This window comes from Phocoena sinus, chromosome 7 (genome assembly GCF_008692025.1).
Source record: "Phocoena sinus isolate mPhoSin1 chromosome 7, mPhoSin1.pri, whole genome shotgun sequence".
NCBI classification, from domain to species: Eukaryota; Metazoa; Chordata; class Mammalia; order Artiodactyla; family Phocoenidae; genus Phocoena; species Phocoena sinus.
In genome coordinates, this window is record NC_045769.1 from 38,290,573 (window position 1) to 38,303,604 (window position 13,032).

A 13,032-nucleotide genomic window follows, 5' to 3' on the forward strand; every position below is an offset into this window, starting at 1 on the left:
CTAAGATCCCATAAGCTGTGCAGTGTGGCACCGTCCTCCCCCCGCAAATTCCATTTGCACGAGTCCATTGCTGCATTTCTTTTACTATGAAATGAGTTTCCTGGAAAGAAGTAATATGTAGAATATCATAACAGTGAGTAAGGTATAATGAGTTCATGGTTGGTAATAATATCAGAAATATTCTGAGCATAGAAAGCAAATCTATATCCAAAATATGTTTATTCCAGTAAGACAAATAGCTGTCCCTTCCATGATGGGAGGGGTCCAGTATAATCAATCAATCTGTTACTAGGTTACTGGCTATTTTCTCCTGGAAATAGTGCCATATTGGAACTCAACGTGTGATCTCTGATGTTGGTAGATATGAACCTTACTGTGGGGAAGCCCATGTTCTTGAGCCCATGAATATCCTTTGCTCCTGACTGCATGGCTACTTTGTGCAAGCACTGCAGTAGGGGGAAAAAGAGGCCAACTCCATCAAATGTGTCATCCCCCTGATTTTGAAAGCCTTCTCTGAGTGGATGCCCTTTGGTGTATACAAATATCCTCACACTTTGTGCCCACTCTGAGAAGTGCATCCATATACCTCTTCCCTAGACCTCCTTGTCATCAGTCTCCCAATCTTTTCTTTCCAAGTTATTGACCATTCAGGAAAACCATCAGCTATTGCCCATGAATGAGTGTAGGTCTATACCTCTGGCCATCTCTCAATCCAGACAAAGTAGACACCCAATGCACTGCAGGACATTCTTTGTGCTGAGAGGAATTTCCCTTCAGTACTACCATCAGGGGCATTCCTCATGGGAGTTCTAATGCTAGAACAGACCACTTCCAGCTTTGTGCCAGTGTATTGAGGAGAACTGTATGTAAACCAGTTAAACTGATTGAAGATGATGAGGAGGCAATATACCAGGAGTAAGAATCAAAGGAATCTAAGTCACTGGCTAAGGCAACTTGTGCTTTCTGGACCAGCTCAAGCTCTCTCTTACATACCACTTCCATTTGATAAGGGATTGCTCTAGTGCATGCCCAACCTTATGGGCTGATGGGTCAGATAACATCCAGTTCATAATGGGCAGCTGAGGTTGCATAGTCACTTGATGTCTCATGGCCAGTCATTCAAATTCAGTAGCAAGCTAGGTACGTTTCTCAAGTGGAGAATTGTTATCTGCAGAAGAGGGCATGGCTTTGCTGTGAACTAAAGAAAGCTGCATTGTGGATCTTCTGTTAGAGTTTGCCAGTGGCAGATGTATATATATATATTATATATATTTGCCACAGACACTTCAAGTACCATGGGATTCCTCTGGATCATAAGGTCCTGTTACAGAGTCTTCTTTTTCTTACTCCTGATAAAAAATGCCAGCCTTATGAGTCACTGGGTAGATGGGTCAGAGCACCACACTCAAATGCAGTATATATTTCTTCCAAAATCCAAAGAGGCCCAACAAGTATTGTGTCTCATTTTAGTGGTAGGTGGTACAAGGTGCAGCAACTTGTTTTTCACCTTGGAGGGATATCTTGATATCTTTCAGATCACTTGGATCTCCAGAAACTTCACTAAGATGGTGAATTTTAAGACTTCCCTGGCAGTCCAGTGGTTAAGACTCTGCACTTCCACTGCACGGGGCACAGTTTCCATCCCTGGACGGGGCACTGAGATCCTGCATGTCACGTGCATGGCCAAAAAAAAAAAAAGTCTAAGTATTTGTTACTTCCTGTTTATTAGGTCTAATCAGCTTGACGAATCTAACATAGTGATCAAGATCTCTGCAAGACTAGATTATGACAGAGAGCAAAGGAGTTTATATCCCACAGACAAGACTATGAAGGTATGCTGCTGGCCCGCCACATAAAAGAAAATAGATTTAGTGCAAATTGGAATAGATGAAGATAGCACATATAGAATTGCAGTTGCAACTGCATTACCATCTGATTAAGTTCATAACAATTCATGATTATTCTCTAAAATCCACCTGCCACTAGATAGGTCAAACAGGTGTGTTAAAAGTGGGAAGTGATAGTATCACCGCTTTTGCATCATCCACATCTTTTATGGTGGTCCTAATTTCTACATCTCTCCAGGGATATGGTATTGCTTTTGGTTTTCTATCCTGGTAGCAAGAGGAAATTTCCAGAGGCTTCCACTTGGCCCCTTCTACTACAATAGCTTTCACTTTGTAGGTCAGAGAATAATGTGGTGATTCTGCCAGTAATTGGGCATGTCAATTCTAATTATATATTCAAGAAGTAGGGCAGGGGCTTCCCTGGTGGCGCAGTGGTTGAGAGTCCGCCTGCCAATGCAGGGGACACGGGTTCGTGCCCCGGTACGGGAGGATCCCACATGCCGCGGAGCGGCTGGGCCCATGAGCCATGGCCGCTGAGCCTGCGCGTCCGGAGCCTGTGCTCCGCAACGGGGGGAGGCCACAACAGTGAGAGGCCCGCATACCGCCAAAAAAAAAAAAAAAAAAAACAAAAAGGTAGGGCAATAACCACAGGGTGGGTCTGCAAACCTAGTGGATCCATGGTGATATATACTTGGGTGAAAACTCCATTTACCATCTGACTACCATAAGGCTGCACTTTGATTGGTGGACCCAGTGATATTTTTGGATCCTCAGGAATGAACATTAATTCAGAAACAATATCAAATAATCCTTGAAATAGATGGGTACTTCCTTTTTCCCAGTGTATGGTCACCCTAATAAATGGCATCAGGTTCCCCTGGGGAAGGCTTGGATGAAGATTTGTATATATATTTATGGCAATGCTGCAAGATTCTTCTTCAAGGGGACCAGCTACCCTTTCAATCAAGGTCTCTGTGTCCGTGAACTGGCTGAGGTATGGAAACTGGATGAGAAGAATGATTTCATTTGATGGCTCAAGTCAGGTTTCAGGCAGCAGACCTAGAGTTTTGCTTGTTAAAGAGATCAAAGAATATTTCAGAAGTCTCTCCATATATTTAATTCCTGTGGCCACCTAGGGCATTACCAAATATCCCTGTAGGTCAAGACCTTTGAGTACCACTTTGTCCCTGCTACCCAGTATAGTAAGTGTCTGCCTGTTCCCTGCCAGTTAAGTGCTGCCACTTGGCCTTTGACATCCCAGGATCCCACTCTCGCAGAAATCAGGGAGTCGTCTCAATGGAAGCACCTCCCACCATCATATCCAGTTACCACAGAGCTTTTCTGGTGCTCCCCTTACTAATGTATTTTCCTTTTTTAAAAAATTTTATTTATTTATTTTGGCTGCGTTGGGTCTTCATTGCTGCATGCGGGCTTTCTCTAGTTGCAGCAAGCGGGGCTACCCTTGGTTGCGGTGCGCGGGCTTCTCATTGCGGTGGCTTCTCTTGTTGCGGAGCACGGGCTCTAGGCACGCAGGCTTCAGTAGTTGTGGCACGCGGGCTCAGTAGTTGTAGCTCGTGGGCTCTACAGTGTAGGCTCAATAGTTGTGGCACACGGGCTTAGCTGCTCCGTGGCATGTGGGATCTTCCCAGACCAGGGCTTGAACCTGTGTCCCCTGCATTGGCAAGCGGATTCTTAGCCACTGCGCCACCAGGGAAGTCCCACTAATGTATTTTTCAATGCCTTACTGTAGGGGTTTATAGTTTGGGGGTGGGTATACAGTATGCATGATAAAATCCAACATTCCCGTCTCCATAAACCTTTGGATTTTTTTCCCTCTACATTGTACCAGGGACATTCTGTCATCTCCATCTCATCAAATATAGACCACCACTGAGTCTGAGTTTTTTTAACCAATGAAGCAAGCTGTTGGGAGTTACTTTCAATTCATGAGCTCACACATTAAATCCAGACTTTCTGGTAAATGCACCCATATCAGCAAATTTAGCTTAATCTTCCGCTTTTTATTTTGTTTGGAACTTGACCAGGAACTATTCAACCTTTCACAAAATCATGTCACCAATGACAACACCAATGTTGATATGTGAGTTGCTAATAAAACATTCAAGTTGGATTGCGTTTGTCGTTCTCTCATTCACAATGGTTCTACATACAGGTGCAAGCATCTTACTATTTGTCTTCCAATAGAGTTGTGCTATAGCATTTACTTATTGAAATACACATTAATTATAAATTGCTTCCCTTTTATTTTTCCTTTATTATACAATTAGGACATTATATTGATTTGGAGGGAAATTTGCATAGGTAGGTAATATTACCTATGGATTTCATTTCATAGTAATGAGTGTTAAAAATACTAGTTATAAAAAGGGATGATGGGTCTGAAAGGGTTGAGAACTGCTTGCTCCTCCTTTCAAACCAGGTCCCAAGAACTTATCTGTAGGCATGCCCGTGATGAAGCAAGTGGATCTTGAGTACATCTGCCAAATCAAATCATATGTTATCACTCTTCTGAAAGACAGCTATATTTAGGTAGAGAAGTCAGTGTCCTGTTCAGTTACAAAGCCATGCAGGATGATATTAATAAATAGACATACCAACAACAGCACTGAAGAACTGCTTCATAGATGCAGCAAAAGCAAACTATTTTGTGTTTGAGGGAGGCCTTGGAGTGAAATTTTTTTTGTCTCTGTGCATCACTGAGGATAGTGGAGTGGAAGCCAGGAGAGTGCTTTCTTGGTTCCCCTTGCCTGTGTGACTGAATTCCAAGCCCATGGTTAGATAATAAATGGGAGGATACTAAGCAAAAGCTACCATCCCTCCTCTCCTTTCTCACAGAGACTCTTTGGGGAGGCTCTGAAAGTGGGGAGGAAGAGTCCACATTTGGTTTGTGAATGAAGGGTAGATACTGTGGTTTTGGTTTGCCGTTTAACTGTAGGTTTGTTCCATGGCATGCCAGGGGCACGTGGGCTGCCTGGGAGCATCACCCTATACACTTGCCCACTTAACCCTTTCTCCTGAAGAATCTCAACTCTTGTCTCTTTCTCAGGGAAGCCCATCCTCACCTACCAGTCTGGCCTGATTCCTCTGCCATGGATTCCTTCACAAGTATTATTTTCCCCCTGTGATCCCTTATCTCATTCTGTAATTACATTCATTAGTGATGACTATTTATGTCAGAGACCTCCTAAGACTAGGTATCTTAGATGTTTATGCTCCCCTTTACATACTGTGTCTAGCCAGTATCCGGTACAAAGTCAGCACTCAGTTTGCTTCAGATTCCACAAGTATTAACACTTTACTCTGATTATGACTATTACCGTTGTGCGTGTATCCCATGCTGTTTGACAGCTGGGTCTTCTGTTGAAGAGCATGGTAACTGGATTTTGTAGAAATAAATGAGTCAGAACCGGTGGAAATCCTCAAAAGCCCAATTAATGCGGTAATTTAAGACCTCTTTTCTTCTCTGGTAACTCCGCTCCACCTCCTTCCTCCCCAAATCAACACCCAAAGTTTGAATTTAATGATGGGGTTCTGCGCGTGTCCAACTGGGAGGTAGCCGGAGAACAAGATGCAAGGGCCAGAGCCCTTGTCCCCACCCTCCAAATGTTTGACAAACACTCGCTAAAGAATTAGCGTCGGGGCCTTCCCGTATTACACAAAGAGAGCATCAGCATAGTGGCCCCTTGCCCAGGTGGGATAAGTTGAAGTGCTGTGCAGTCTGATTCCGGATTAGGGGGAGAGGCTGAGGGGAAGGCATGTGATCCAATCTCCAGGGTTGAAGTTGGCTGCGTGTGAGTGCAGCCTTTCTTGTCCCTCGGGGTGTGTCCACAGGGCTTGCTCGTCAGGTTGTGTTTGTGGGTGTTTGTGTGAGACAGGGCGACGGTGGGGGGGGGGTCACGATCAGCCCCCCGGAGAGGGCCCTCTAATCGTGCATGCCCACGGGCCCCGGTCCCGCTCACCCCTGCGCAGAGTGCAGGTGCGGAAGCAGGCGGCAGTCCGGCCCCACGGCGGCGCGCCGGGGGTGGGGGCGGGCGCGGTCGGTCGCCGAGGGCCGCGGGCTGCGAGGCGCGGCCGCGGGCGGCAGGAGGCAGCGTCGGCCCAGGCGTCGAGGCGGCGAGCGAGGCAGCGCGCGGTGATGTCAGTGGCGGCCCGGCTGGCAGCAGCCGGTACTTCCTGTATAAAGGCGGGCGGGCTCGGCTGCAAACCCTACTAGCCAGTGTCAGCCTCTCGGCGGGAGGAGGAGGAGGCGGCGGCGGAGGAGGAGCAGGGGGAGGGCTGTCAAATTCGGGAGCCAGATTTTTTTTTCTTTCCCCTGGCAGTCCCTTCCGCTTCCCCGGCTCCTGGCTTGACATCTGCGGGCCGGGGACCTGTATGTGTGTGCGCGCCAAGGAGCGGAAGAATGGCAGTGCTCAAACTCACCGACCAGGTAGGGGGCGGCGGCGCCGGCGCGCGGGGCGGCGCGGAGCCGCGGCGGGGGGATGGGGGCGCGGCGCGGAGCGTGCCAGCGAGCTGTTTACTCGCGGCGAAGGGGAGGAGTGTGTGCGGCGCCGGCGAAAGCCGGCGGCTGCAGCTCTGCTCCCCGGCTCGGTCCCCGCCCTGGGCCGTCGGAACTGCGCTCTCGGCTCGGCGGCCGGGGCGCCCCGGGGGCTGGGGAAGGGGCGGCGAGGCTCCCGCTGGCGTGCGGGGGTGCGCGGGAGTGCGTTGTCCGAGGGCCCGGGCTGGGCAGGGGGAGGGGAGGTTCGAGGTGCTCCTCCGGCTCCTATGGCACTGCGCAGCGTGGGCTCCGCCAGCCCCGGTGGGCCGAGGGGAGGCTGGTCCGCGCCTCCGGGAGGAGGACCGTGGATGGAGAGGGAGAAGGGATGGCAGCCTGGGACAAGCCAAGAGACCCCCAGCCAAGCCGGAGACCGGCCCATACCGCGGCTCTCGTGTGGTCGGGCTGTCTTTACCCTTTTGACATGACATCCTGACTTCCTCTTTAGTAGCCCAGAGGCTGTGTGTGCGTGGTGCGCGATGGGGGCCCCTGGCGCGGCTCTCCCAAGAGGAGTGAAGTCCGGCCCGGGGCTTCACTCACAGACTGTGGGCTACCGCACAGGGTAGCTCTGGAGTCCTTTGCTCGGAAAGGTGGGGCTATTTGCTGGCTCGGTTGACAGTCCTCACTTCAGGTCTGTGGAATGGAAACACCCTACCTTTGCGGACTCCTCTGCCCTGAGGGCATTGACACTCACAGGCGCCCAACCAAGTTGCATGACAAAACTCTGCAGCTCGTCCTACGAAAAAAGGAAACAGCTTGCTTTTTTTTCTTCTGCCATTTATTCATGGATAGTGAAATGAACATTGTTTTGCGGTCTTGGTAGGCGGCAAGGCAGTCTTGACTTTGACACACACGGTCAAACGTGCCAGTCCTTGGTGTTAAACATCTCATACTTATCCAGTGGGTTGCGCCTCGTGCCTCGCTGTCCTCAGTATCCAGCCAGAACTTCCTGCGACTTAAATGCAGTCAGTCACCACGATAATTTTTCTCCTGCCTTTAGAGTCAAAGTTTTGCTTTGCTTTCCATAAGTATTTTCAGGCTTTTAAAATTTTCTTTTTTGTGTGGGGGAGGGATCACTGAATTAAAATTCACGTTATCGTTAAATTTAGCAGGGAGAGCAGCAGCTGGTAATCGTGATGAATCTACTTGTTCGCATTGGTTCCAGAGCATTGAAGAGTGCTTGTAAGTTGATACTAGTTTAGGCTTCCCCTCAACCTTTTGGTCACATACTTAACAACTGTTAGACATTTGCTTGTTTTAAATCTTCCAAGTTTAGTCTGCCTTGGTCTTGTTATCTTTGCCAGTGCAAGTTACTATATTTCTCTGTTAATGCCTAAATCTTCATCTTCAGAGTACAAAAAATGCTTCTAATAGGCGTTGTCATTTTCACATACAGAGAGGAATTTCACATAGAATTTTAGAGCTGGAAGGAATGCCAAAGATGATCTTCACCCAGATCCTTGATTTTTTAAATGAAGAAACTGAGGTATAGAGAAGGGAGGCATGTCTTCCTCAAGGACCCAGATGTTGACTTGTAGGGTAGAGATGCACTCCTGGCTCCTGCCTTCCAGGTGCCTGTGCTTTCTTCTAGGGGTTAAGACACCTCCCTCCATCTTGTCATTGGATGTGTTGAAAAGCTGACAAGAAGGCATCCTCTCCTCAATCAGATCAACGCTAGTGAAAAGTGTACTTGGTCTTAGAAAGAAAGGAAGTTATTCTCCAGGACTTATCACAGTAGGACTTTCAAAGATAGTTTCTCTTTTAAAGTGTTTCTGAATACATCCCAACCCTTCCCCAACAAACTAGTATTACTGTGGGGGGAAAGAAGTTGTATGACCTTCATTTGGTTCCATTTACTGATGCATAAAGGGAAACTAAGGAGTTCTAAGATTCAAGAGCATCTGAAAATGGCCAGCCTATCTTGGGGCAAAACCGGAGGGAGGTTGGGTGAGGAGGTAGACTGGGTGCCATGGAGTGGTGAACAGTGATGGTTTCTGCGAGGCTTTAGCTCCAGGAAGTGTGTGGTCTTTCTTGCCTTAGATGGTCTTACCTTTCAGTTTGAAACTAAATTCTTAGAAGCTGGTTCTTAACCTCACCAGAGGCTTAAAAACCCTTTGCTTAAACTCCTGTTGCAGGAGCTTTGCTTCACTATTGTGGGTAGGGAGCCACCTGCTTTGAATCTGGGCCTTAGAGTTTGTAGAAGAGTGCCTAGGTCTCCACTCAGCTGTTTGTAAAGCAGTCACTTGTTAATTCCCTCTCATCTGTTTAACACCCTATTTGCAAGGTGGGTCTTATTTTTGCCAGGGTTCTTGGATTTTTAGTTTGAGGACACATTCTTGCTGTTGATAACCTGAATCACTAGTTGTTTGTTTTATTATTTTGGTTTTGTTTGTTTTTTTGAGTTTTATTTTGTTATTTTTTAAAGTGAGGTAACATTGATTCGTAACATCACATAAGTCTCACGTGTACATGAAAGCAGGTGACGTTTCCGGTCCCGCTGAAGCTGGGTGCGGGAGCTTGCTGGCGATGACGGTCAACACCTCAACAGTCAGTCCTGTGCTGACATCTCCATCATGCAAGAGGAGGAAAATGCCTTTTCCTAACTCTGTTTTGGGAAAGTAGAAAGAAAGGGGGAAGGGAGAGGCAAGTGTGGTGTTTTTTTTTTTTTTCTTTTTTTACTATGAAAAGGAACTGGGAGCTATTGCTGCAAACAGACTTCGCATTGAGTACTTCTGCATTTTAACTGTCTCTTCTGTTTTCCCCTTCACAAAACACACATCAATTTTCTTGCAGCGTTAGGGGGACCAGTCTTCCTGGTTTGCCAAGGACTGAGGGGTTTTCGAGGATGTGGGACTTTTGGTGCTAAAACCAGGACATTCTAGGCAAATCAGGTCAAGTTGATCACCCTATACAGCACAGCACACACTCACCTATGTAATTAACATTAATAATGTAATTATTTCCTCATAGATGGACGTTGGGAGGTTTATTTATATCTTTGGTAAAGTGAGGTAATTTTAAGTTTGGGAAAGAAAATTTCATTGCATCCAAATGTAATACATTTTGTTTCAAGATAGACGTGAAATTCTTTGCAATTTTATTTGATATTGAACTTTGCAGGGCTGCGGGGGGTGTTCTTTATGTCATGTAGTTAAGGCACTGCAGTGATTTTAAGAGTGTGGTCATATCTTTAGCCTGGCTCCCCCAGAAAAGTTTTTCAAAATTCTGAAGCAGAATGGTAAGTGCTATTGGACCTTTGAAATATTCACTCTTCTTCCTGAATTTGCTAGTGACAGCGGAATGCCATCTCGATCTCGAGGGCTGCCTGTAGACAAACTCTTTCTGCAGGGGGCCCTTTTTGGAGCTTCCTGCCTGGAGGCCTTTTGGTTTTGTGTCCTCTTGCCAAGTCCTATAGCTCACACTTGAGTCACCCACCTCCTTGCCAAAGGCAGTGGCTGGCAGCCGTGGCAGTGGCAAGAAACTAGAAATCCTGTAACTTTGAAAGAAGCATTTCTAGCCCGTAGTGTGGGGTCTTGGGACACATTACATATTTTACTGGGCTGCCCTTGTCCTTCCGGGGCTCCTGGCAGCACTGGGCTTACAGCAAACTCTGTGTCCAGTTCTGACTTCAGCAGAGAAGAAGGGAAAATAAAGGCTTTATTCTTTGGACCCTTCTCTAGTTGTCTTGGGATGCAGTCACGTGGTTTGGGGAGGGCACTTGAGGACTGGTGTTTCATGGCAGAGACCTAATAATGGCTTACATTATTGTGATCTTATTGTATGCTGGGCCCTTGCCATGAATCGTCTGTCTTAATCCTCACAGCCATGCTAGGAGGTAGGTGGTTGTGTGATTCTTACTTTACAGATGAGAAAACAGGAATAAAGAGGCTAATTGACTTGTTGAAGGTCACACACCCAGTAAGTGATGGAGTGCAGTGTCCTGCCCTGGCAGTCTGATTGCACAGGTAGGACTCTGACCACAAAGCTATACTTATGATAGTTGAAAGGGCAGTGCACCGTAGGACTCACAGATGCCTGTTCTTATTTACCGGGAAGGCTCCGGGTGAGCCACACTCCCGCATTCCTCCAGGCTCGGGGGCCAGAACCAGGTCTGGCAGAGTCAGGAGCTGCTCTGAGGCCTCTGCTTCTGCCATACTGGGGGCCTGGCTTATCCCATTTGCCTTTCACCTCCCTACCCTGGAGAATGATGTGTTGGTTGGTAGCTTGGTGATTCTTTTCTTGGTCATTAACAGATAAACTGTGGTCATTGTAGAAAAATCAGAAAGCTAGATAAGCAAAAACAGTTAAAACCATCTGAAGTCTCTATACTCGGAGAGAGCTCCTCTTGGCAGCTTGATATATTTCCTTCTAGCTTCTGTCCAGGTAGCCAGGTAAGAATTTTAAACATTCCACATGATGATGTTGGTATCTTTCTCTTGAGCATCAACGTGATACCTATGATGTCTAGACCAACGGGTTTTCCAAATAAACTGAATTTATGCCTCTCAGTTTAACAACTGGCTGCTTTAGTGTAAATCCAGCAGTGGTACACAAGGTCTAGCCCAGGATTGATTGAAAATTTTTTTTTAAGGTTTCAACTTTTACTTCTTTTCTTGTAAACAGAGAGTAAATATAAACTCAGAAAGGCACACTTGTTTGTGCCAGAAATAGGCCTGAAACATTTTTTTTTTCTTTGCGTTACGCGGGCCTCTCACTGTTGTGGCCTCTCCTGTTGCGGAGCGCAGGCTCAGCAGCCATGGCTCACGGACCCAGCCGCTCCACGGCATGTGGGATCCTCCCAGGCCGGGGCATGAACCCGTGTCCCCTGCATCGGCAGGTGGACTCTCAACAACTGCGCCACCAGGGAAGCCCAGCCTGAAACATTCTTTAAAAAGATTTCTATTTCAACAATATAATGTGAATTAAAAAATTTTTTTTACTGGAGTATAGTTGATTTACAGTGTTGTGTTACAAGCAATTATTTATTTAAATTTACTTTTGGCTGCATTGTGTCTTTGTTGAGCGCAGGCTTTCTCTAGTTGCGGCGAGCAGGGGCTACTCTTCGTTGCAGTGCGCAGGCTTCTCATTGCAGTGGCTTCTCTTTGTTGCAGTAACACGGGCTCTAGGTGTGTGGGCTTCAGTAGTTGTGGCACTCGGGCTCAGCAGTTATGGCTCGCGGGCTCTAGAGCACAGACTCAGTAGTTGTGGCACACAGGCTTAGTTGCTCCGTGGCATGTGGGATATTCCCAGACCAGGGCTCGAACCTGTGTCCCCTGCACTGGCAGGCGGATTCTTAACCACTGCGCCACCAGGGAAGTCCAATGTGAATTTTTATAGGCGAAACTGTAACATGAAATTCAAAAGTAGGCAGGGGCTACAGAGATCTTATAATCCTGTGGTTTCCAAAATTGCATAAGCTATGGCTCTCCTTTTTGTTTTTTTCCCAAGGAAAATTCCGTATTAAAGCTCAATATATAAAAGAGGTTGATGAGAGTAGTGGTCCCTGAGGCCCTTTCAAAGATTATTTGGGTTTAGTATTATTTGAAAGTGTTTTGCAAAACTACCGGTGACTGGGTCAGTGGTTCTTTTCCTGACACACTGCGTACTCAGAAAACAAATAAACATTTATAAGTGTTTGTAGGTGATTAGGAGTTACGTAGAATTTGGATGACCATATCATGTTAATCCAAACTGGGACACCTTTGAGGGTGATAGGGGGTACCCTTAAATATGACATTGAGGAAACAGGTGTGAGTCAGGGCTGTCCCAGGTAAACCTGGACACAAGGTCACACCACATAAACTGTGTTTGCTCACTTCAGTATTGAAGTGACAGTAATAGTGAACTAGTTTGGCTAGTAGACTAGTCACTGTCTTTCCAGTCAGCTTTACACGGGAGCTGGTATGATAAAGACTGTTTTATAACCTTATGCAAGGCCCGAGTTGGAAATTGGCTTCTTTCTCACACATCAGCTCTGACCAGTTGGTCAGGGGTTGCAGGAGCAGTATGTCAGGAGCATCGTGGCTCTTGCAGCCAGAGATGGGGGAAAATGTGATGATTGATAATCAGTGTTTGCTGTGGGTATAAGGTAAAGGAGAGGTAGCGTATATTGTGCCTTAGCCAACCCTTGGCCAGTCAGATTACCCTCTGTGGGCCTCAGGTTCCTCTGTAAGATGAAGAGGTTGGACTGGGCGCCTTTCCAGTGCCTGGGCTCCGCTCTCTCCCTCTGTGACTCACCCCTGCTTGGGTGTAGTGGCTGAGAAGGGTGTGTGTTGCAGATGAGCCCTGACTGAGCTCCCCAGGTGACGAAGTCAAACAGTTAATTTCTGGCTCCAGAAAAGAGTTTTAACCGACGTCAGTAATTCAGGAACTGATTCCTGCCCTGTCCCCGGCTTTCATTTTATAGGTAACCCAAGATTATCTAAGATTCTTCATTTTATAGATTATCCATTTTATTGATTATTCCTTTACTACCCTTTTGCCAACATCATCTTTGCCCTCTGCTCTGCATTTGGAAAGTTAGTAGAGCAGGTATTTTCTCTTATCAATGTTGATGCTTCTGAAAGAGTTGGTCTCCCAAGAGGTTGAAATGAATGATTCATGACTCTGATTTTTTATGATGATATTCATAAC

At 46.8% G+C, this 13,032-nt stretch overlaps 1 protein-coding gene across 3 annotated transcripts in view; it reads left to right on the forward strand.

Moving 5' to 3' along the window:
* Positions 1–6,089: 6,089 nt before the first annotated feature.
* ANKRD44 (ankyrin repeat domain 44) overlaps positions 6,090–13,032 on the forward strand; it is a 326,135-nt gene continuing 319,192 nt past the window's right edge. For 2 of the 3 annotated variants that reach the window (XM_032637664.1, XM_032637666.1), the window contains exon 1: positions 6,090–6,294. In XM_032637664.1, coding sequence (XP_032493555.1) covers positions 6,268–6,294 — 27 coding nt within the window. In that variant the 5' untranslated portion in view covers positions 6,090–6,267. Of the gene's footprint in view, positions 6,295–7,510; positions 7,582–13,032 lie in introns of those variants that run through there. The other variant, XM_032637665.1, reaches the window with a different exon arrangement.